Genomic DNA, 25850 nt, shown 5'->3' on the forward strand with positions numbered 1-25850 from the left:
TGGATACTTTTAATCAGATAGTGTATATCTTGGAAGTTTATTTTTCACTTGGTTAGACTATAATAAATTTAGTTTAATCCTTTATCCAAGTGTTAGCAACTTTGTTTGCTTACACTTGGATAAGGAATTAAACTAAATTTATTATAGTCTAACCAAGTGAAAAATAAACTTCTAACATCTTTCTCTAAATCCAGAGTAATTCAGTAATAAGGTGGTACACCTGTTGGCAACTCCTATAGGTAAATATGACCTCTCCTGTTTGCTTCTGCCTTGGTATCTCCACGTTTGGGTCTGCCTCCCACTGACGAGACCTCAATAAAGGTTGAAACCAGTCTGGGTAGTGGCCCTTCCCTTAATGCATAGCAGTATACATGTCTGCAAGGAGATGTACTTTGCATTATGGGAGATACTGAAACAAGGAGTGATGAGAACTTGGTCCACCTTTGCTCAGAGTTGCCTGGTGTTGCACACCCTTACCTCAGGACTGTGGTAAGGTTGTGGATATTTTCAGGCACAAGCTTTCTTTGCTTACACTTGGATAAAGAATTAAACTAAATATATTATAGTGTATATCTTGTGTACTTATTAGTTCCATATCTACTTTTGTTTTGATGATTATTTTTATTATATTATTTAGAGCATCATGAAGTGATCAACACAGAACTACAGCTGAATGTTTGTCACTTAAGTATGACACTTAACAAACCATCCTATGAACTTGCACTTGCTAAGATTTGTAACTTCACTTCTTATTTATCACTGAAGGATAATGACTTGGCATTTAAGGGCAAATTAGGGAGCATATCACTAATTGATCTGACTCCATTTGGCTATTGCTATCCTGAAAAATTTGTAACTTCTGGTACAGAGGTTTTACATTTTGATATATTTAGGTAAGTTTTTATTTATATTTAATATAAGTACTTTTTATTTATTCTGCTCATTTTTCATCTGAACTCTGGTCAATAACTAAACATTTACCTTCAGAAAGAATAATTGAATCTCTTGATCACATAAAGGATTTTTTTTTTAATTTTGTTATTGTTTCATTACTAGTTTGAATTTTGGTTGATGATTTTATGCTTCCATTAAGGATTCTTCCTTGAAGAAAAAATCAGCCAGCGCTGAATAGAATTGTAATTTATTTTAGATGCTACAATGATGAGTTATTGAATTCTGTAGAAGGTTCATGCACTCATGTCATATTTGATCATTTTACAAATACAACATGAATGAAAATTCATTATAGTGCTTCACTAATCCATATTAACTCTGCTTAACTGCTCATGAAGTTGACTTTGATAGTGAATTCTTCAGTGAAATAACAGTGAAAGCAGGCCATAAATGGCAATAAATTGACAGTCAGGATTGTACATCCCAAACCCTTTGTGCTGCTTTAAATGTGAGAAATATGGTCATCCTCAGACTGCTTGTTGTGGCTCTTTCACCTGATCTGCCACAAAGAGTATGGGAATAAGGACTACATGTAAAACACCTTAGTGTGCTAATTGCGAAAGGAGAACATCTAACTTACTCTTGAGCATATGAAAAGTAGAAAGATGAAAAGGAGAGTCAAAGGACAAAAGATTAAGTAGAACACGCCATATAAGGAGATGAAGAGGAAATATACCAAAACAGCATTTATTGGAAACTGCTTAGACTGAGAAGCCAACAATAAAGTGACAAAAAATAATACAGTAATTATTATTATTATTACATAACACCTCCAGGGAGTCCAAAGACTCATTGAGGGAGGGAACCTATTCTGCAACTCTCCGTCTCCACCACTCCACCAATCACAACTACTTTCATCTACATGAACACCATCTACTGCCAGCCACCACCAGTTGAAAAAAACTGCACTGTGCACCTCAAAGAATAAAACATATGCCTCTAGATCCATTAAGTGAATGGGTAGCATTATTAATGACCTGGATGTAGCATAACTTGACAATTTCATAGATATCTTTTTTAAGGAGGATGAGATAGACATTAGCCATCTTAAAAAGTACGTGACTGTGGTAAACCTATTTAAAAAGTAAATCTACTCAAAGATGAAAGTTAGATGCATCCACCAAATATAAAACAACTAACAAATTCTTAAAGTGGAATTGTTACAGATTCTTCTAAAACATGGATTATTATTTTCTCCTGTGTTGCTCAGTGGAGATGGCATTTGCCTTCCACAGTGCTAAATCGCTTGAAGATGAGACTTGTAAGTTTGATTCTAGTTGCCAACTAGAGGAACTTTTACTAAGCCTTTTTTCAAAAGGCATGATTTCCAAGTTAGTCACTCTGTGGCATGGGCAAGAGATTTTTTTCCCCCCGAAATTCGGGTTTTTCGTCCAGTAAACTCAATAAAATCAAGTGTAGAACCTACACTATTTAATAATTGAATTGATATTAGCGATAGTCTTGTGCTAGCTATCTCTGATTAGCTACCAGTGGAGATTGAACTTCCTCCTCAGTCTCCAAAAGTTAGATAGGGTTAAATGACCTTGCCTACTCCCTATATGGGAATAAAAAGGCATTAGCTGATTTTATTTTATTTTTTAATTTATTATTATTATTATTATTATTATAATACAGACACCTCAATGGAGTCCGAAGACTCATCAAGGCACTCACAACTGACTCTTGCAACCCGTTCCACTCATTCACCAATCTCCAAGCACATAAGCTAGTCTTCACACTCCGACTAACCACACCTTTGTTCAACTTCCAAGGAAGATCCCTTGTTCTGGTCCATCTAGCCAAGTGCTGAAACATTTCCCCTGCATTGATCCTATAAAGCCTTTTAAGCAACTTAAATGCTTCTATCATATCCCCGCTTTTTCTCCTATCAACCAATTTCTGCAATCCACACACCTTCAATCTATCCTCATAGGGAACATTCCACAGACCACTTACCAGCTTGGTCACTTGTCTCTAAATCCTCTCCACTGCTTCCTCATCACCAAGAAACCCAGGGGACCAGACTTGAGCACAGTAATCCAGTTGTGGATATATCAATGTCTTATAAAGAGGAATGACAACTTCCTTATCTTTACTTGTTAATGTGTTCTTCAATAGACAAGTAATCTTATGGGCTACCTTAGCAACATGTCCTCTCAATTTAATTTCTCTGTCTACACCCACCCCCTAAATCTCTAGATTCATCTGTTTCCTGGAGTAGTACAGTGCCATTAATTTGATACATGTCTTGTAATCTATTTATCCCAAAATTCATAACTTTATATTTCCCAACATTACACTGATACCGATTAACTTTTGCCCATACTTAACAGCCTATTGAAATTGTCTTGCAAGCTCTCCACATTGTCTTGATTAACTATTACTCTACCTAATTTCGCATCATCAGCAAACAACTGAATATTTCCTTTCATCGTATTTCCTATATAATTTATTTACAAATTAAACAGCAATAGTTCCAGCACCACTTGCTGTACACCACTAGTCACCTGTTTTCTCCTTGCTTCTGCACCTCCATATACCACCTTTTGATATCTGTCCAGCAGCCACTCTCTTATCCACTTAGCCAGTGTCATGTCCATTCCCATTTGCATAACAGAGTTCCATGTGATATTCTGTCAAATGCCTTTGCAAAATTCAGCAAAATCATCATGTAGCCATTCCCTTTATCCAACTCAGCTGTTTACTCTATTATAAAAGTTAGTAAATTGCTAAGACATGACTGACCCTTGATGAAGCCATGTTGACCCTCATACAGTATCATATTTTTATCTATCCATTGTTGAATTCTCTTTTTTACCAATTTTTCTAGTACTTTTACCATGATGCCTGGCATACTGATTTGTCTATAATTTGCTACTGTAGTCTTAGAACCTAACTTATGCAAAGGAATTATTTTGCTCTCTTTCCACTCCCTTGGAACTCTACCAGAGCTGAGACTTAAATTAAACAGCCTGGTCATTGCCAGTTCCCTGGCACATTCTCGCAGAACCCTAGCTGATATTCTATCTATTCCCACAGCTGTATTTACATTGAGATTCAGCAATATCCTAAAAACCTCCAATTCATCTGACTTTGTTACCATATTAGTGGTTGTCCCATATGTTACAACAGTAACCTCACTAGGATGATATATCCTTGTAAAGTGGTCACTCAGTAACTGAACTATTTTATCTTCTTCTGTCTTCTCGTGAATCATCGCTTATTTAGGTTAATCTTCCATAGTCCTTTTCCTCTTCCTTGCCACATAACAAAAAAAAAAAAAATCTTTGGGATTTCCTTTTGCTCGGCTAGATTCTTCTCATAATATGATTTTGCCTTTCTTGCCTGAGCCTCGATGGCACTTAACTATATCCCATGCTCTATGTTTTTAATCTGTCCCATGTTTTATGCCATGGTACAGATTTAAATTTCTTCCTAAGCATGTCATAATCACCTGCCTTGTAGTTTCACAAATATTCCTTCTTGATAGAATATTCCTCATGTTTTACACTCTTCCAAGTCAAGACTGCATGATTACTTTCACTAATCAGAGCAATATTGATAGTTCTTCTGATCCTGTGACAAAGTTCAATAGTCTCCCACCTCTAGTCTCCTCCATCACATGCTGCTTTAAATAATTATCTCTCAACAGGTGTATAAATTCTGTTTCCTTCTTGCCAAATGATCTTTCTTCCTTCCAGTCTATATCTCCATAGTTGAAGTTCCCCTTAATAGTTACTTGACCTGTACTCATTGTACTAATTTGGTGATGCATGTCTTCCAGATCATCTGTGGAACTCCCTGGCATTTAGTAAATACCAAGTGTATGTTTTGTCTTACTGGCCTTCATCTCACACCAGATTGCTTCAGATGAACAGCCATCCTCCTGCCTGGTTCCTATTCTTTTTGGTTGCAATTCATCTTCTAACAGCAGCAGGACCTGCCCCCCCCCCCCACACACACCCCATTCTATCTTCTCTGTCTTCCCTGAAAATACTACACCCTTCACATTCAGTCCCTGTAACTACATTATCTGCTGTTAGCCAAGTCTCACTAATGCCTATAACTTTTGGTGATGTTTTACTGACCAATGCCGAAACTTCTCTCTCTTGTTCCTGATTCTTCTGGCATTAGTATATAGAAACTGCAGCATCCCTGTAGTCCCCCGCCCACCCACCCACCTTTACATTCTGAATTGACCACCTTAATCAGTATTTTTGCTTGAGAGACTAGATTCCTCACTTGGTCATTCTTACAGTCACTTGCTTCATGGGTGCATTCAAATAAAATCACTTGCTTCCACCCTAATTGCTGAAGTTTTAAGGTTGTCAAGGTCCTCTTGCAGAAACATAAACCAATGTGCTTCTATTTTCATCAGATGTATTTGGAGCCTGTGAGGATCTTATGTTGCAGCATATCCCTGTTCTTCAATGATAGGAGGAGAGATGGACCTCCCCATGGAAGGGTAATAGCAGGCATGTGTACCCTTTTCTAACAAGTTCCCCTTAATACTGATGTGGAGACAGTTGCCATATGCTTATCAATAACCATATGCTATATCTTTTTGTCACCCAGTGCAGATATTTTTCAAGATGACTTCATGATGCATTTTCACCTCTAGTACTGTTAATGCGAGACTTCAATGGCTATCCCACAGAGCCCTGTGGGATAGTGTGTTCATTATCTAAACGAAAGCTGTGGAGTCTGTCCTCAACTCTGTTAATCTAAAACACTAGAAGTAATACCTTCTTTCACATGCTTGTCCAAACATTCACAGCTCTTGAACTAACAGTTGTTCATCCCTTTCTGGGTGGGATCAAAAACATTTTGTGGTAATATCCACTCTTTTTAATGATCAGCCATGTATTCCATCCAAGAAATATGTGGTTTATCTATGTATCACAATGAGAAATTCATTAAGATGACTGGAATATTTTCTCATCCCTGGAAGAATTTGTTTTTGCAACATTTTCTTATCTCAATGAAGCATCAAATTATATTTTGTAATTTATAATACGAACTGCAACAACTGTAGCAAAATATGAAGTCGGGTTTTCTGCTTTTCCCCTGAATATGGCAAAATTCAGTAACTACAGCATCCAAAAACCCAAAAAAGCTCAGTGTATATATGTAAAAGTTCTGCAGATGATTCTACTACATAAAACTTGATTTCTCTCATGTTTGGGCATAATACACTTCCATCAGAGTCAAAAGGATTTGTGGATCCATTTCACAACTATCACTGCAACATAACTTGGTTGCTGAAAAATACTTTAACAAGCAGAGACAAACAGGTTATTGTTCCTCTGTATCGAGCCTTGATAAGACCCCATCTAGACTACTGTGCCCAGATTTGTGAACCAGGGTTTCTCCTTGATGGGGATCCAGAGACGAGTGACCAAGATGATAGGTAACAGAACACACCATTTGTCTATCTTAGAACATAATGGATATATTGCTGCTGATCCCAAAGCTATTGCAGACACTTTGAGAAAACTGCCAGGACCTCAGCAAGAGTTTCCTATCTTTCTGATTTTTTAATTTTGAAAGAACAACAAGAGAAACAGTGGGTAAGCTTTTGTACCAAAGTGATTGAGCTGTACAGTCAGCCATTTGTTAAGGAGGAACTAAAAAGAGCTTCTCCTAGCACAGTTTAGCCCTGAGGACATCCATTATGAGATAAAATACCTCCCATCATCTTCTGTAGATATCTCTTTCTTTTACTATACAATAGAATATTTACAGAGGAAAAGTTTCCAGACTCTTGGAATAAGCCAATTGTCAATACTATTCCAAACAATTATCATCCCATTGCTCCTAGTAGCTGTCTTTGTTAAGATCTTGGAAAAAATGGTAAACACAAGGCTTCTCTGGTACTTAGAAAGCAACAAACTTCTTTCCAACACACAGTGTGGCTGTTGTAGATATCGGTCAACCTTGGACCATTTGGTCTCTTTACAAACATGTACAAGTTACGCTTTTCTGAAATGAGAACATGTGGTTTCATTGTTCTTCGACATGGAAAAAGCTTATAACATAGCCTGGAGATACAGCACATTAAAGGACTTGTTTAATCTTGGTTTGAAATATTTGTTAAGAACTTTCTATCCAGCTGTGTCTTCAAAGTCCATTTGGGAAGCATGCTATTTTGACCATATCATCAAGAAGAGGAGGTTTTCTCAAAGCTGTGTCTTAATGTTGACCCTCTTCACTATTAAAGTGAACTCAGTTACTGAACAGTTTCTCCCACAGGTAATTGCCTTTACGTTGATGACTTCACACTGTCACTCCTGCAATATGAGGATTGTTGAAAGACAACTTCTACAAGCAATTGATTGTGTTTCTTCATGGGCTTTTTGTCATGGGTTCAGGTTATCTGCAGAAAAAATTGTCTCTGTACACTTCTGCCAGCAATGAACTCTCCACCTTGATTCTGATTTAAGAATGGGACAAACAATTATCCTGGTAGTTCCATAGGGCAAGTTTTTGGGACTCATCTTTGATAGAAAGCTTTCTTTTACACACATTTGTTCTCTTTGGGATAAGTGCAAAAAGCATTGAATATCCTCCACACTCTATCCTTTCCAGAATGGGATGTTGATTGTTGTTTCTTGTTCCACATTTGTCATGTACTTGTATGTTCAAAGGTTGATTATGTGTCCCAGATTTACATTTCTGCATGCTCCTGTGGTTGGACCAGATCCATCATCAGGGTATCCAATTAGCTACTGGTTTCTTTTTGCACATCATGTAATCAAAGTCTTTATGTTGAATGAAACGAACCACCACTTCTATCACTTAGATGAAAGCATTTGTCTTTTAATTATGCCCTAAAAATAAATTTGGTTCCAAAACTTATTCTACACAGACTAAGAAGGTTGTTTGAAAAGTTTGGTAAATTTCGAATAGATGGCAACACTGTTCATTCATACCAGTGTCGGCATGTATCATCTTTTTCATGACCCTTGGCAAAATTTTAGCCACTTGTGATGCATAGTTCTCTTTTGGCAAACATTTAAAATGACCATGTTCACATTTTTCATAAAAATGGTGACAAATGAGTTTCGTGCAGTGATAAAACACTTTTATTTGAAGAAGTGGACGGCTACGCAGATCAAAGCAGAGTTAGATGCAACTCATGGGACTCTGTACCAGCATTAAAATTTATTTTTTGATAAATGAGTTTAAACATGAAGTCCATCGAAGATGAAGCGTGCTCTGGACATCCGACTGAAGTCAGTACGATGGAAATTATTGACAAAATCCATGGTATCGTTATGGAAGACTGCAGAGTGAAAGTGCAAGAAATTGCTGAGATTGTAGGCATCTCAACTGAACAGGTGTATAATATCCTGCATGAAAACTTGTACATGAAAAAGCTGTGTGCATGATAGATGCCGATTGTTGACTGTCGATCAAAAATGCTTGCGAAAAGACATTTCAACCAGTGTTCGGATATGTTTAATTGCATTTTTTTTTGCAGGATTTTTTGCATCGATTTGTGACTGAAGATGAAACTTGGGTCCACGACTACACACCTGAATCCAAGCACCAGTCAAAACAGTATACAATGCCTGGTGAAAGAGCACCGAAAAAAGCAAAGACCGTTTTGTCAGCTGGGAAGGTGATGGCCAATGTTTTTTTGGGATTTCCAACGAATCATGATAGACTATTTGGGAACAGGGTAAGACAATAACAGGAGTCTATCATGTGTCATTTTGGACCATTTAAAAGAAGAACTGAAGAAAAAACGACCAAGATTGGCCCACAAAAAAGTGCTCTTTCATCAAGACAATGCATGGTCCAACACATCGGCTGTTGCAATGGCAAAATTGCACAAATTGAGATTCGAGTTGGGTCCACATCCACTGTATTCTGTGGACTTGGCCACATCCACTGCTTGGTGAGATGCTACAACTCTTGTACAAAATAAAGACCCTTATTTTGATGTTCGGTTGTGTTTTATTGCACGCTACACCAGAATTAAGGGAAATGACATTGCAGCTGCTAGACATGCTTATATTTTTTTGACATTCTGTTTGATGGTCCCTTATAATGACTACACCCAGTTTATAAAATTGGAGTTAAATGCCCAATGTCAATACTTCTGTCAGGAAGCACTGACAAACAAATTTAATACGAAAAAGCCTGAAATTAAGCATTGGCAGTCTAGTCAATGAACGAACAGAAGAGAGGAAGTTGTTCTTGCTAGGCTTTGCATAAGTCACCGTCATCTCACATATTCATATTTACTGAAGGCTGATGACCCAACTATGTGTGAGAAATGCAACACCTGTCTTACCATCAGTCATTGTGGTGGAGTGTGAGTGCTTCTCATGAGAGAGAAATGACATTTTTACTCATCTGGCTGAGCCCTATACACTCAAGCAGATGCTATGAGACCCAAATAAATTGCATGATGAGTTTTTATAAAACATTAATTTATTCAAAGACATTTTATTATAAATTTGTTTATATGTAGATACTAAACCTTGTACGTATATTTTATTTTCTCATTTATCTTCTTAGAATTTTGTACATATATTTTATAATATTCACTAATTAATCTCCTTATAACCATTTATTGATTTCTCTATCAACACCTTGTGTACTGCTGTAACTTGTTTATGTCCTGGTGCAGTATGACCTTTGCTGTCTTTATCTGATAAAACCACAAACCAATCAATCAAATCCCCCCCCCCCCCCCCCAAAAAAAATATATCTCATCTCATCTTCTTTATACCCTCTTTTACGTTGCGGTGTCGAGGGTCCATTGATCATCGGACCTCAATCCGTTTACAGGATAAGGTGGTCAGCCCCATGCCCCAGTATATCCTATGGCCTGTAGTGTTAAGTTCTCAAGGCCAGTTTGCCCGCTTTGCGGGATGAAAAACCCCAGAATAAACTGAGGGAAAAAACCCTGCTGTCCACGCCCAAGACTAGCTAACTTGGCTATGGCTGAGAAAAATCCTTCAGCTCCTCACATCACCGATGGGAATCGAACCTAGGACACTCCTTCCCCAGGCATATGGTTGTGAAGCGCATAGCCACTAGGCTAACCGCGCGGACTTTATATATATATATAAAAATCAGGAATTTGATTATAATGATATGATCAACAAGCTTATAGCTTAAGCAGAGAAGTGACCAGTATATTATAAAAGACAAAATCAGATTGTAACAGGAAATTAGCTAAGCAAGCCAAAGAAAATCCCAAAGAGCTCTTTCGCCATATGTAGGGATCCCATTTTTTGAAAACAAAAAACCGGGACACAATAAATTTTGTAGAATTAAGGGTTAAGAGAAATAAATTTTATTCGTTAACATTATGTATTTTAAAATAAAAAATTAAATATTTATTTGAATTTGAATTTGATTTATTAATGTAGATAACATATTTGTTTATACATACGTCAAATAAATAGAATTCTAATAACAACACTTAAACACGTTACACTTAAATCAAACATTAATAAGTATATGAAATATAAAGACATAGAATAAAGATATAAAATGTTAATATGTCAATAAAACAAGAAGTACAATGTAAATACTATAAAATATAAACAACATGAGCCTTATGCGTATTGTGTAGATGCATAATATCTGAAATTATATGAAAAATAAATTAATTTAATTTAAAAATTAAAAAAATAAACAAATTCATAATCTGTCCCATTTTACTGCTACTTGCAGAATCGTTAAATATATCTGGTTGAAGAATGGATTTTGTCCAAGAGTTGTCGATTCTTAGATTCTATGTCGAAAAACTCTGAACATGACATGTTTCTGTAATGGGTTTTTACAAGCATGATAGATTTAACTGTGTCCAGTTGCAAGCAATTCCTTTCATTTGTAAATAACGAATTCATCAATGAAAAAATTCATTCAATAGAAGCATTTGATCCTGGTAAGGTAAAACAACGTGAAGCTTAGTTCGCATAGCGTATGGTATATGACGGTCCGAAATGTTTCTCATGGGTTGAAAGAAAATGAACTATAGTGGCACGTTAATATTCAAAAACATGTCGACCAGTGAGAAATATTTTGGACCGTCGGATATCATATGCTATGCGAACTGAGCTTGAGACAAAAGATTGCTAAAAATTTACAGCCGACTAGACGAACGAAAAAGATGCCGTGGTTGCGATTAGTTAAACATACAGTTGGATGACTGTCTCCCTCATTCTGACATTCTTTTCTCTGGCTGAATGAAATGTATGGAACTAAATCGTTTTCCCAAAATTCTAACATTCTGGTAATTCATCGAACTAAAAAATAAATATGTCTCTGCTTTTTGTTTTGTAAACATACATTTTTAAAACCACCCAGAAATATTGTGACTTATACTTATTCTTATTAGAAATGATAATATTTTTATATTCTAAAAAATCCGGGACATTTAGCATCCCGAACTAAACATATCGGGACACTGGGACAGAAGTAATAAAACCAGGACGTATGGGATCCCTAGCCATGTGACCAATAAAAGAAAGAATGATTATAGAACAATAACTGCAATATATGCAGGTGATAGGAAGACAGTGCAGAAGTAGTGTTGGTGAGCAATCACTTTGCAAGGGTGTATTATTCAAGTGGAGGTAATGCAGACATAGCTGTAACTATAGTGCTAGGTGAACTGGAGGTATTTGGGATATTACAAAATCTCAATGTAGATATGGTGATAGGATTTAATGAGATCAACCTATATATATTATTATTAAGAAAGTACAAGTGTATTTTCAATACTTGCTGTTGAATTTAATTGTTCTAATCCCCTTCATTCCTGGACAGGGGCACAAGGATTGGAAAGAGGATAAAATTCTGGAAAGACTTTTAATGGGATTATATTGATCAAGTGCATATAATAAACAACTATGTTATACCAACTAGTTTCACCAACTAAGGCTGTTGGCATCTTCAGGGTACATAACTGGATATAATTTTAGGATAAAATTCTGTTACATTAGTTAGACTCCAAGACAGGTGACAAATTAATAGACTACTTTGTGTCGCGGACATAATGGTTAAGGTATTGGAAAAGTTGATTACACCCAGCAGGCACACTCCAATAACAAAAATGGAACAGGAGAGATACAGGGAGAACTAAAATCCTCTAATTATGCCACCTGTTGGCTGTGGTTGGATGGTCTTGGCTGTTGTGCTGACTGCCTGCCAATGAGGGTTTCCCATATGAGAGACAATTTGATACAACCTTATTTGTTTAGGTTAGGATAGTTGGTAAGAGCTGCAGCAGATTCGAGGAAAAGCCTCTCGACTTTAAATTTGCTTCAGTCGAGTACGATGGCTTTTTTCTAACGGATCCTGTGCTGGGTATCTAGGGCTTGGTCTGCTAATCCTGAACACCCATTGTGGTAGAAACAAATGTAATCCTGGTGTGCTGTTAGATGGATATAGGCTGTTCTACCTATTTGTCCATAGTATGAATGGTTGCAGCTGAGGAGTACTTGATATACTCTGGGTTAAACCAGAGGTTGTAACTGGACTTTAGGGGAGCAGATAAAGATTGCTAGCTTTTCATGTAGCTTATAAATGGTCACAAGATTATGCTTTATTTAAGATCTTATATTTTCTGAGGATGCTACAAATAAAGGGGATCGTGATGGATTTGTTGTAATCTATTTTTGGAAAGGAGTGGATACTTGGTCATAGGTGTAACCATTGGCCTTTTTGTAATGTGGGTGAGTTGTGTGTTAAGTGCAATGTTACCTGAGCAAATTAATTTTGCCTGGTAGACTAAAGTTTTTATAGTTCCATATTATTGGGAGAGGGGAGAAGAGAAAAGGTGATTTTACTGTTGATGGTTGTGTTTACCTGTATTTGTGGGTTTTTTGTAAACTGTGAGGGTCAGAGTTCCATGTGGCTGTCTTGTAACTAGGGTCTCTAAGAAGTGCAGACTGTTATTATTGTCATTATTTTCTGTTGTGAATTGGATCCTTGGATGTTAGCTGTTCAAATGGGATAGAAAAGTGTGTAAGATGTCCCAGACATGAGGCCAACACATTGTTTACATCGTGTAGCCAGATAGTGGGTTTAAGGGATGAAAAATTTAGCGCATTCTTTTCAAAAACGTCTCCATTAAAAAGTTAGCCGATGGGGGAGGGGGGTGTGCAGGGGAGCTCTTGGCTGTACACTCGATTTGGTTGTAGAATTTTCCTTGCCAAGCAAAATAGCCCGAGTTCATAGTGAACTGAAACAGTGCTGAGACATCAGGAGGAAATTCTGCTTCGGTAAGTGCCAAGGTGTACTTAAGTGTGGCGTTTGTGAATAAGGAGACGTCAGAACTGACCATTAATCAGTGTTGCAGAGCATGAGATCTTGTACACCGGACTTAAAATATGCTGAGATTTTAATACGTGATGAGGTATTTGGCAATAGTGCAAGAAAGCACTTAAGCTTAATGTTTGCTTTTTTGTAGGTGGTCAAGTCTATATCATCCATAACTGGGCATAGAGGTACATCCTCTTTATGGATTTTTGAAAGTCCATAAATACAGATGGTTTGGAATTGTAGGGTTTTAATTTGTTGGTCACATCTGCTGGTCTGGAAGGCAAGTTTTTAGCAGTTCTATGGATGTTGTGATCTGCATGGAACTGTTGTCATAATTTAATACATGTTAGCTGCATCAGTCTTTAAGAAGAGTTGTAATTTTTTAATTTTATAACGAAAAAAATTACTAAAATTAAATTGAAATTAATAAAAAAAATGTATAATAAAATAATAAAAGAACACAATTTGGTATAAAGTAGATGACAAACAATATTAAATATGAACTATAATAAATTTAGTTTAATCCTTTATCCAAGTGTAAGCAAACAAAGTTTGTGCCTGAAAATATCTTCAGGACTGGGGTAAGGTAGTGCAACTCCAGGCAAAGGTGGACAGAGCTCTCATCACTCCTTGTCTCAGTATCTCCCATTCCCCAGTCCTGAAGATATTTTCAGGTGCAAACTTTGTTTGCTTACACTTGGATAAAGGATTAAACTAAATTTATTATAATCTAACCAAGTGAAAAATAAACTTCCTACATTAAATTGGAACTGCAGGTTAAAAAAAAAAAAAAAAAAAAAAAAAAAAAAAAAAGAAGTTAGGAAAAGATAAAAGGAGAGGAGTGGAAAGTGGATGCATGCAGAACATAAGACTCAAGCCTGGAGAGAGATTAGTAGTGTCCATCCATCTGTTCATCCAACATTAACAGATGCTCACTGATGTGCCACACCAGCCCTTACCATGTGGTCCTATTGTATGCTTTTCTGGAGGTATGGTAAGGAAGGCAAAACGGAATACGAGAAAAGATTTGCCCTGAGATCCAAAGAAAAGCCTAAGGATTTCTTTCATTATGTGGCCAGTAGAAGGAGAAATGATATGAGAAGAATGACATTGTTCATTAAAACTGAGAATAGAGTGACTAATGCAAAGGACATAATGGAATTGTTCAATGAACATTTTATTGCATTTGTGTGGAGAGGTACATTTTAATACTAGAAGGATAGGTTAGGTTCAAGGTTTAGAAGTGCAAGAAGACAGTGTATTTCAAATACTGAGTAGTATGGATGTCAAAAAAGCAATGGTACTGAATGGAATTTTGCAACAGGTTTTGAGAGAATGCACTAAAGAACTGAATGTCTGGCCACAGTGAAAGTGTCCAATGACTGGAAGGAGAGTAAGACAGTGCCATTGCATATGGGTAGTAGTAGAAAGGAAGTGTCGAATTACAGACCAGTTTGTATGTCATCAGTAATTGGTAAGAATTTGGAGAAATTAGTGAGGGATCATATACAGCAATGGACACATGATGGCATGTTATCTGTGAGAGTCAGCATGGATTTGTTAAGGGTTAATCTGATTGCCTTATATAAAACAGTAACAAGGGAAATCATATTCTGTCATTTTTTTTTTTTTTTTTTAATTTTACAGTGGCATATGACAAGGTACCACATGATAAGCTGATATATAAGTTTCAGCACATGGTTATAAATGTCAGGTTAGTGAGCTGGATTTAGGATTGACTATCTGATAGGTATCAGAGAGTTGTGTATGAGTGAGCAGTATCAAGGAAGCAGATGGTTACAAGTGGGGTTCCGCAGGAGGGAGGGGGATATTTAGTTGTTTGCAAATGATGTGTAACTGGGAAGGGTTATTAGTAATAGTGCAGATGTGGTAGCCCTGCAAGAAGATTTGAATAAACTGGATGGATGGGCAAATAAATTCAAATCCTCTTGCAGGGCTACCACATCTGCACTATTACTAATAACCCTTTGGGGATGATTCATAATCTGTTGTGAAGGAACTATACTAGAAGAAGTGAGAGGAAGCAAGTAATCTTGGGGTGATGATTGATAGACACCTTAAATTGAGATAACATATTGCAAAGGTGGTGAAGGTAATCCAGAGTTTTGCTCCAATACTGAGGAAGATGCTGACCTGTAGAGGTAAAAGTGTGGTCATTCTCTTATATAAAGCCACAATCAGACCACACCTGAACTACTGTGCTCAAATTTGATCCCCTAGATTTGAATGGGACAAATTAACATTAGAAAGAGTGCAGAGGCAGATAACAGAGTTGATATCAGGACTGTAAAATGTTAGTTATGAGGATAGACTCAGGGAATGTGGCTGCAAAAGTTGATATAATCAGACAAAGGAGAGATGATATGATTGAGATATTTATATTGTTGAGAGGTAGTTAAGTGTTGACAGTGGGAAGTTCTTTCATGTGGTGGAACAGAGTGATGGAACCATCCCTATAAGTTGCAAAAGGAAATCTTGAGCAAGAGAATAAAGAATGGTTTCTTTGCATGGAGGTTTGTTGAACTGTGGAATGTGTTGCCTTATAGAACGGTCAATGGGTTCATGGAGTAGTATGATAGACTGTTTTTTTTTTTTAGGGTGAGCCTCTCATGATAAGTCTTGTGACTCCATGAAGACCTGAGTCATAATAATTATCATTGTTATTGTGTTAATATTACCTTTAAAATAATTATTGTAATATTTTGATGAAATTTTTTAAATATTTTTATGCATCTTTTATCAAATATTAAAATTTTAATTTTTAATGCAGACATGGGAATCCAGATCCAGCATTAATAAGAGAATATGATTTGCATGTGCGATGCCATATGTCATCAGTTCGTTATATACACACACATCGCTTTTACACAGAAATAATGGAATATTTTCAAAATTTCAATCAGATGCAGAATTTGATTGCCCGAATTCGTGCAGCTGCAGCAGGAGTTATTGTAAGAAAAGTTCAAACTTTTGATCTAGTTTTAATGTTTTAATTAGATAATTTCTTTATCTGCATTACTTTCACTTTTCTTTCTTTAATTTATAACTGTAGGTATTTAAAATTCTGGTGTATATTCCATAATATTTGACTAAGTGAATGAAGAGCAACATGACCCTGAGTTTTTAAAACCCTTTTTAATACTGATGGTAATTATTTTATCAGTAATATCTCTGCCATTATTTTATTTTCCCTCTTTTAAACTTTTGATTGAGAGATGAATGTATATTATATCTATCTATCTATATCTATCTATATATATATATATATATATATAGGTTACTAACATGAAAGGGTACTAACTTTTATTACATAAGCACCACAGGTGGGCTAAAGTTTTTTAAAATTATTTTAAATTTTATTATTATTTTTTGCATAATCTCAAAACTTGACTCTATATATCAACCATAGCGCTTTTTTTCAAGCCACTTTGGACATTTAGTAAGCAGTGTGGTGGTCTGTACAAGAAAATACAATTTATTTACCACTTAATTACAGACATGGTTGCTCACTGCAAGCTTCATACTATAGCCTTTTGCATGGATAGTGAGTATGCTAACCACTTGGCTGACTGTGCTGACTCTGGAAAAATATACAGGTTTTCCTTCACGAAATTCTTCTAAGACTACAAGAACACAAGCAGCTATTGATAAACCATCATTTACTCACTCATTTCAAACCTCTTATAACAACTTTGCTTCCTTTTTCTTTCATTGCATCCCCCTCTGTAGTTTCAAGCTGTTCTTACATTGTCTCTTCATAGACCACATCAGTTTTTTTTAGTGTGTGAGGTTGATGAAACAAAAAACATAATCACTCTACACATGCACACTTAGGAAGAAGTCAATGGACACCATAGTATGAGGAACAAACAGCCATGACTCCCACATTAATAAGATGTATCTCTTTTCTCGATGACTGCAGCAATCCTATGGGTTATACTTTCCACAAGAGTACAATAGCTATCAATGAAAATTTTGGATCATCCTTTTTGGGACCAATCCTGGACTGTTGTGGGACAGATGTCTCCTTGACTTCACTCGATGCTTCAGTTCATCCCAGAGATATTCAGTAGGGAATATTGAGAATAGTCTGTGTGGAAGCCAGTCAAATGTAGTGACATTCATGTCCACAAACCATGCAGCAGCAGCAATATCACATGATGCATTGTCTTGCTGAAAGAGACAATGGTCAGTTCCATAGAAATGCCACAAACTAGGAAGCATTGTATTGTATTGTCCAGAATGTCCAGATACCTTGTAGAGTTCAGTATTCATGGCACCACAAACTGAGGTCCGAGACTAAACCAGAAAAAACAGGACCATATCATCACACTGCTATCTCCTAATTTCATAGTTCGGGTTGTGCATTATGGTAAGAGAAGTTCACTGTGCATCTGCCACACCCATCCATCCACTCAGTGGAGGTAGTATGATTCATCACTCCATAGCACAACTTTCCATCATGTCCCACTGGACATGCCCTTTGCACTACTGAAGATCACACTGCATGTTGGTTTGGGTAATATGGGGGCTTTCACATTCCAGTCCTTCCAGAGAAACCCATGTTGTGAGCCTAAGTTCTGAATGTTTTTGTGCAGATTCATGTTCCATTCAACATGTTGAATGGAACATTCATGTGGAGTTCCATTCAACATGTTGAATGGAACTCCACATTCAACATGTTGGCTGATGAATGCTGTTTTTTGCATATTATCATATGTAGCACTACAGTCACGTTTGGTAAGTGTGGTGGGTCATCCACTGTGGGTAGCACTTGGAATTGACTTACTGCACTTCCATCTCAGTATGGTATCATTGATTGTTGACCTAGGATGGCCTAATTTCTTAGCAATTTGCCAAACAGATAGGCCAGCAACATGGCATCCTATCACAATGCTTCTTTCAACTCCAAACTTGTTGCAGCCATTTCATCCAGACACAGTTGCACTGACTTGGGAGCATCATATTCCTCCAATTTATACTTGCTACAAACAGGTGACTCATTACATGGCATGATGCAACTTACCCATGGGGATGTTGATGACCTCTTTCCAAGCTGTGTGTAGTGACTGTATTAACCAAGACAACATGAATTGGTAAAAACTCGTTACCAACTTATATATCTCATTTATTTCCCCTTCACCCTGCTGTTGAGTCTCTTCAAATGCCATTCCTTCAGTCTCTTCATAATAGTGCTCCATGGTATAAACAACATCAAGAAAGTAAAAAAACAAATCCATTTATTGAACTACTAATATTTCATTGATTTTCTACCAATTTTTACTCAATTTCTACTAAATTTTTTGATATGTCTGTTCTTGCTATTTAACAATGTTCTATTAAATGTATCATTAATCATATTGTCCAAACAGGACCATAGGTGAGCATCTATGCTGCTAGAAATAACGTAGTGTAAATTAAGGCATGATGAATCAACCTGGCTTAGGGCAAACTTTGTGTATTGTATCCTCTTGCGTAATAGTGCTAAAGGCATTTTCTAATATATCTGTTTGGCTCTTCTAGAATGGAAACGTTCTCTGGTAAGTAAAAACTTGGGAATGATATTGTTGTTTCTGCATTTTTTTAGAAATGTCAGTTGATTCAGAAGTTTTGCTTTCTTGCATTTAAGTTGCTCTGGTTTATGTACCTTTCGTTTGACTTCCTCATGAAGTCTGTTCGTGATAAATGTTTTTTCGACCACTATATATTACATAAGATGACAGAAAAATTGGGTTTAATAGGTCAGAGATTTTGAATCAAACTATTTGCCTACTAGTTTCACCACATTAAGTGGTGGCTTCTTCTGGGCCAGATAAATTTCCACATGCTTAAAAACAAAAATGAGCTTAAGTTACTAATTGATACATAACTGAAGGATGAAAAATATCAAATTCATAGGAACCTTTACATAAACATGTGGAGCATGGAGATGTCAGCACTTGGTCAGTCATTGTTAAGCGGGTGCGTCCTATAATTGGCTGTGTGTGTGTGAAGTTGAACTCTAATGTGTTGAGAGATCTTATGACTGATTTCCAGATATCACAAAGGATCATCCCTTGGTTTCTGTTCAGGGTACTTTTTTGAGCAGATAACTACTGCAGTCCTTTTACATTGTGGAAGCTGTAGTCTTCTATGTATGGCATAATACTTTTATCCCATTCAATGTTGTGGTTAGTGTTGGAATAATGGAAAGCTAAACCAGAATTGTCCTCTCTGTTGTTGTTGTTTACATCTCTGTTGTGCTCTTTTTGTCTTATTTCTAGACTTCTAGAAGTTTGTCCAATGTAATTGAGGCTGCAAGAACTAGGAATGTTGTAAACTCCAGGGTGTTTATTGAAATGATTTTTATCTTTGGGTGACTGTAACATATTATCTACTGTCTTTATTGGTTTGAAGGCAACTTGAATGTTGTGAGGCCTTAGCAGGTTAGCAATTTGTCGTGAAAGTATGCCAGCAAAAGGAATGAAAATAGAAATCCTGTGATGAGTTTCTTGGATTTGCTGTTGAGAGGGGTTGGAGAAAAGTATTATTTTTATTTTTGGATATCCATTGCTTGTTAATGTTAGGAGAATAAGATCTGATTCATCTGTTAATACTCTGTCATTTTTTATGATAGAGTTTGCCCTGTTTTTCAGCATATGTATAATGCTTAACTTTTGTGAAATATGGTGTGATGAGGCGAAATGTAGGTAATGGCCTGTATGGGTCGGCTTGCAGTATACATTAAGACCAATGCTATCATTCGTTTGTTTTGTAATTAATATCTCCAAAAAAGGTAATTTCCCTTCATTTTCAAGTTCTAAAGTAAACTTGATTTTTTGGTGAAATGAGTTTATGGAAGGTAGGAAATCATATAGTTCTGCCTTACTATGTTTCCATATGATAAATATGTCATCATCATATCTCCACCACACTGACAGTTTTGGATCCGTGTGTAATAAGATGTCATTTTTGAACTTTTCCATGAATAAGTCTGTGCATGGAGGAGATAGAGGACTTCCCATTGCAAGGCCTGAAAGTTATTTGTAGATCTTTTCATTCCACTTGAAGAAATTCGAATTGAGGCAATGTCTTGAGGAAACATATTGTCTATGAGAGTCATAACTTCATTCACTGGGACATTCGTAAATAAAGACACAACATCTAAACTAGCTAGAATGTCTGTTTTTGATATGGAGATATTTTCAATAAAGTGTTGTGTATTTTTGATATATGTGTCTGTACTTCTGTGTGCTTTTAGAAGATGTGCGAGATATTTAGATAATAAATAAGTTAGGAAGTTTATCCCATCTACAATCAGACGAAGAGGTTTTGTGTACTTTCGGCAATCCATATAAACGTGTAGTTAATGGATGCATGGGATTCAGTTTCTTTTTAAGGTCTGTTGGCTATGTGTCCATGTTATGCAGAAGGTTGTTGGTTCTATATGGTTCATCTAAGTAGAGTCCGAGTCTAATTGATGGTAAGTGGATGTGTCGGAAAGTAAAACCGAGATTTTTGATACATAATCTCTCGTTTAAAATGATGGTAGAATTGCCTTTGTCAGCTTTGAGGATAATTATCTCTTTGAATTAATCAGTGCTCTTTTTTTCAAGAGTGATTTTTTTTTGGAGGTCGAGAAGATGAGAGAATGATCATTCGCAACAGGTTCAGGTAAAAAATGGAGAGCCTTCTCGACATTCCACATAATGTCTATTTTAGGTATAAAATCTGGAGTGACTGCAAAATTAAAACTTTTTTTTTAGGATGCTAACTTCTGCAGATGTTAAGTTTTGATCTCTGAAAGGTTGAAAACAACTTTATTGTCAGGAAGGTTTGGTCTTGAATTGAAACTAATTTCATATAGGGTGTTAAATTTTGGGAAGTCCTCTATCTCCTCCATGTGAGGACTTGTTCATGTGTAGACAGAAAGTAAGAACTGAGTGAATTGAGACTATGTATATTGATGTTGTGTATTAGGAAGTTTCTGTGAGTTTTGCTGTTGATTACATGGCCACGCACGTTTCCTGTGCAATGATAGAGTTCAAGAGTCTGTGCAGGCTGGTTGTAGAATTGGATTTTTGAATAAGTAGCCTTTTTTGTCATTGATTGTCCATGGATTGTCTCCACTTTATCATTTTTCTTCCAGTGTTGCCATAATCTTCTGCCTTGTTCCTGCTGTATGTGAGATCTGGCTGGGCTCGTACACATCACATGACACTGGTAGAGCTGATTGGCATTCATAATCTCCATGAATAATTCTGACATATTATTCACAGAGATTATGAATGCCACTATGCTCATTGTCATATTGCAAGTCACTTTGACTATGTTGCAAGTCACTGGAGATTTGTTCCATCATTCCATGTGTTCATGGACCCAAAGCAATGATATCTGATGTTGATGATGAGAAATATGAGATGATGAGATGTTATTTGAATTGAAAGTATCAAGTGTAATAAGATCAGTATAATAAGAGGACAGTCCATTTACTCTCTGAGATTTAGAACCTGTTTAACAGAGGGGAGGCAAAGAGAAGAAAAGTATGGTTGGCTGTGGTTGGCTAAGAATTTTATCACTGATTTGTCAATCTTTGCACAATGAGCATGCATTGACTGGCAGCAAAAATTGCATTGAAGGCTGTTTTTCTTCTTGCAATCCCTAGCTTCACTAACTTCTGCCAGCGTGTCAGAATTAGAAAGATATGTAGTACTCTCTCTCTCTCTCTCTCTCGATGCTTAGTTTTGTTGCCACCATCTTTACTTCATGCTACAGGCATATCTATATGTAGTGCAGGCGAGCTTACTTTGGCTGATGTTAAAGTTGATCTTGAATTCTTCAGTTCTTTACATCTATTACTGTGCTGCCATTTCAGATGTAAAATTATGTAAAAATTTGTTTAAATAGTAGTAAAATTAGAGTACAAAATCTAACAAACATAATCTCTAGAGCACCACAATAGTTCATGATTATTGTACTCCAACTTATCCAACATTCAATTCAGTTATAAGAATAGCAAGTTGCCTTTTGGATGTGGTCTGATAAACAGTAGATTATTGTATATAGTGATTCCTTCCTGAAATGTGAACATTAGATTTTAACTTAATGTTCACATTTCAGGAAGGAATCACTATATACTGTAATCTACTATTTATCAGACCACATCAGAAAGGCATGGTGCTATTCTTATAATTGAAGTGTTGGAGATTTAGATTTCAATTCAGTTATAGGTTGCACAAAATTGGACCATATAAGAAATGAAGACATTATAAAAGAACTAGATATTTATAACATAAATGAAATATCAAGGAATATAGAGAGAAATGGAAAAGAGGGAGAAATCTAGGATGGAAAGATATCAGCTACCAAAAGAGGTGACTAGATATAGACCAAAGGGAAAGAAAGAGAGAGAGAGAGAGGAGGAGGAAGACCAGCAGCAAGATGAAAACACCAGTGAAACCAGAACAGGCAAATACCTAATCCCTGAAGAGGAGAAGAAGATGATTTCAGTTTTTCTTTGATGTGGAAAAAAAGATTAGGTATTATCCTTGAGATGCAGTATATTGAAAAACTTCTGTAATCTAGATCTCAAGGGACACCTTCCTATTTTCATTAAAATCTTCTCTCTCGTTGAATCCTCCAAGCATAAGGCATATTATTTCAGCCATATCACTAAATCGAGTGTGTTCTCCAAGGATTCTGTTTTAAGTGTGACACACTCACTTAATGTCTCCTCACATGTTAATGATATGATTTTCTGTCATTCTTATAACACGGAGATCATTGAAAGGTAACTTCAACAAGCATTTAATCATCTTATGAGATCTTAGTGATAAATTCAGATTTTCAACAGATTGTGTCTGTGTTTGCTTTTGCCAAAAATTCATTCTTCACTGAAAGTTAACGTGTAGAAACTCTTATCTCAGTAGGCAGAAGTCAAGTTCTTAGGATTCATTTTTGACAAAGCTTACATTCTTTTCAGCTAAGAAAAAAGTGCAAGATAAGAGAGCATTGAATATCCTTCATGTTCTATCTTCAGTCCCAGCATTGGTATGAGTATACCCAAGAATGCATAAAGGTCTTTAGTAGTTCAGGTGCAAGGCACTTTTTATTAAATTTGCATGTTATTTGCATTTAAATTTAAATTTGTCATTATACATCATTATTTGTGACAGTACGATAATTAAATATTGTTAGATAAAGGGAATGGATACACTATGATAATGTTAGATTTTTCTAAGGCATTTGATATGATACCACATGAAAAGCTGGAGAATATGGGATGGAACATAAATGCTTGACTTGGATCAGGGGATTGTTGACAGACAGATCAGCAAGTGATATATACAGTGGATGTGAATCTGCTAGATTTAAGGTGACAGTGGTGTATCCCAGGGTTCAGTCCTTGGGCCATTATTGTTCAATCTATACACAAATGACATCAGGCAGGATCTAACATCAGATGTGCAATTGTTTGCCAGTGATGCGCAGATGGACAGGGCAATCAGAAATGATACTTAGCAATTACAAAATAATTTGAATCATTTTGTAATTGCTGTCAGTTTAATGTTTATTTGTGCGAATTTAATGTTAGTAAGTGTAAAGTTATGCACTTTGGCGCAATAAGAGTTCCATTGGCATATTATATTAGCAGGGTCATAGAAACTGAAGAGGCAAGGGATCTTAGCATATTGGTGGATAGGAATTTGAAGTTCAAAGGTCACATAGCAAAAGTTGCAAATGCACCTCAGAGGGTAATTGCAATGTTGAAGCGAAGCTTGACATGTAAGGATAAAGAGGTCATTTTGCCTCTTTATAAGACTTTGATAAGACCTCACCTGGATTATTGTGCATATATTTGATCTTCAAGTTCCAAGCGGATAAAGAAGCTGTGGAAAGGATGCAAAGAAGAGTTACGAAGATTATATTTAGATTATGAGAACAGATTGCGAGTATGTGGATTGCAGACTCTGGTTAACAGGAGAAAGAGGGGTGATACGATAGAGGTCTATAAACTTTTGAATGGGTGTTATAGTATTTGAACTGATGAAAATTTTCATTATATGGAAGGTGGAGAGAGAACATGGGGGCACCCATGGAAGTTAAATTTATATGTAGTCAAGAAAGGGGTAAGAGCTAGGTTTTTCTCCCAGAGTGCAGTGAGTGGGTGGAATAATTTGCCCTTTGGGATAGTGGGTGCATTTAGTTTGCATGAATTTAAGGGTAATTTATCCAAATTAGCTCATTTGGATAATTTATAGCTTCCCTCTATGAGTCCTTGACTCTCTGGAGGCCTCAGATAATAATAATAATTTATTTAAATAAATAAATAGTTTATTAATTTTTCAATAATGGTGTGTCCACTACAACTAGGAACCTGGAATGTCAGAACCCTGTGTGAAGCAGGTAAGCTAAGAAACATTATCTATGAAATGAAAATAACCTGGAATTGGGATTTTAGGAATGAGTGAAGTTAGGTGGCCAGGATCAGGCACAACTCAAGTTGATGACATGACACCGTATCACTCTGCAATTAGTGAAAACGATCATCAAAACAGAGTTGGAATAATATTAAACAAAGATGCCAATAAGTCACTGTTGACCTTCATCCCTTGCTCAGATGGGATGATAATATTAAAACTGAAAGGTCAACCACTAGATATCAATCTAATACAGATCTATGTGCCTACTGCTAACAAGAATGATACTGAAATTGAAAAATTTTATGATCATTTAAAAAAACTAATTAAAAATACAAAGAAGCATGATATTAACGTCGTCATGAGTGATTTCAGTGCTAAAGTTGGGAAAGATGGAATGGGAACAAGAAATGAGAGAGGAGACAGGCTTATTTAATTCTACCAAGAAGAGGAGCTAATAATCACAAACACATGGTTTAAAGTACTGCCCCCCCCCCAAGGCTATATACTAGGTGATCACCCCATGTTGATAATACAAATATAGTCAGAAACAAATTGATTACTTGTTAATTAATCAATGATTTTGAAGTTCCATAAAGAGCACAAAAACCTATCCTATTGCAGATATTGCTACTGATCACAAATCTACTGGTGATACAGTTAAAACTTAGACTGAACGCTATACTTAAGAAACATCAACAAAACAGGTTTCATCTAGGAAAGTTAAAAAACCTAGAGATTATTATTTATATTATTAATATAAATAATATTATTGTTTGATAACATTGTTAATAATATTAATAACATTATTAATAATATTAATCATCATCATCATCATCATGCATATCAAGGATTTAGGCCTAGCATGGCCTGTTCTTCCAGCCTTAGAAGTCGTTTAAGAGGATGTCCTGGTTTTCATTTTCCTAATGGCTTGTACTTTGAGGCTTGTTTTGGTAATCTTTCTGTTTTCATTCTTTGAACATGTTCCATCCATTTCTGTTTATATTTTTTAATTTTTTCTATTAAAATTGGTTTAATTCTTTCATAATTAATTCATTTCTTTTGTGATCAAATAGGGTATACTTTGCAGGTTTTTCTCATAAACTTAATTTCTGCTGTTGTTAATCTTTGTTTGTCTTTTTGTTTTATTGTCCAGATTTTGCTTCCATACATTAAGACTGGTAG

The 25850-nt window shown here is 36.1% G+C and overlaps 1 protein-coding gene across 1 annotated transcript in view; it reads left to right on the plus strand.

Moving 5' to 3' along the window:
- The window catches only part of Vps13D (vacuolar protein sorting 13D), a 1260195-nt gene that overhangs the window by 488652 nt on the left and 745693 nt on the right, over nt 1–25850 (plus strand). Inside the window, exons 35-36 of the mRNA XM_090393926.1 lie at nt 638–893; nt 16037–16217. Coding sequence (XP_090250052.1) covers nt 638–893; nt 16037–16217 — 437 coding nt within the window. The remainder of the gene's footprint in view (nt 1–637; nt 894–16036; nt 16218–25850) is intronic.

Source organism: Typopeltis vanoorti, chromosome 6 (assembly GCF_054136105.1).
Source record: "Typopeltis vanoorti isolate ZY-2024b chromosome 6, IOZ_Tvanoo_1.0, whole genome shotgun sequence".
NCBI classification, from domain to species: Eukaryota; Metazoa; Arthropoda; class Arachnida; order Uropygi; family Thelyphonidae; genus Typopeltis; species Typopeltis vanoorti.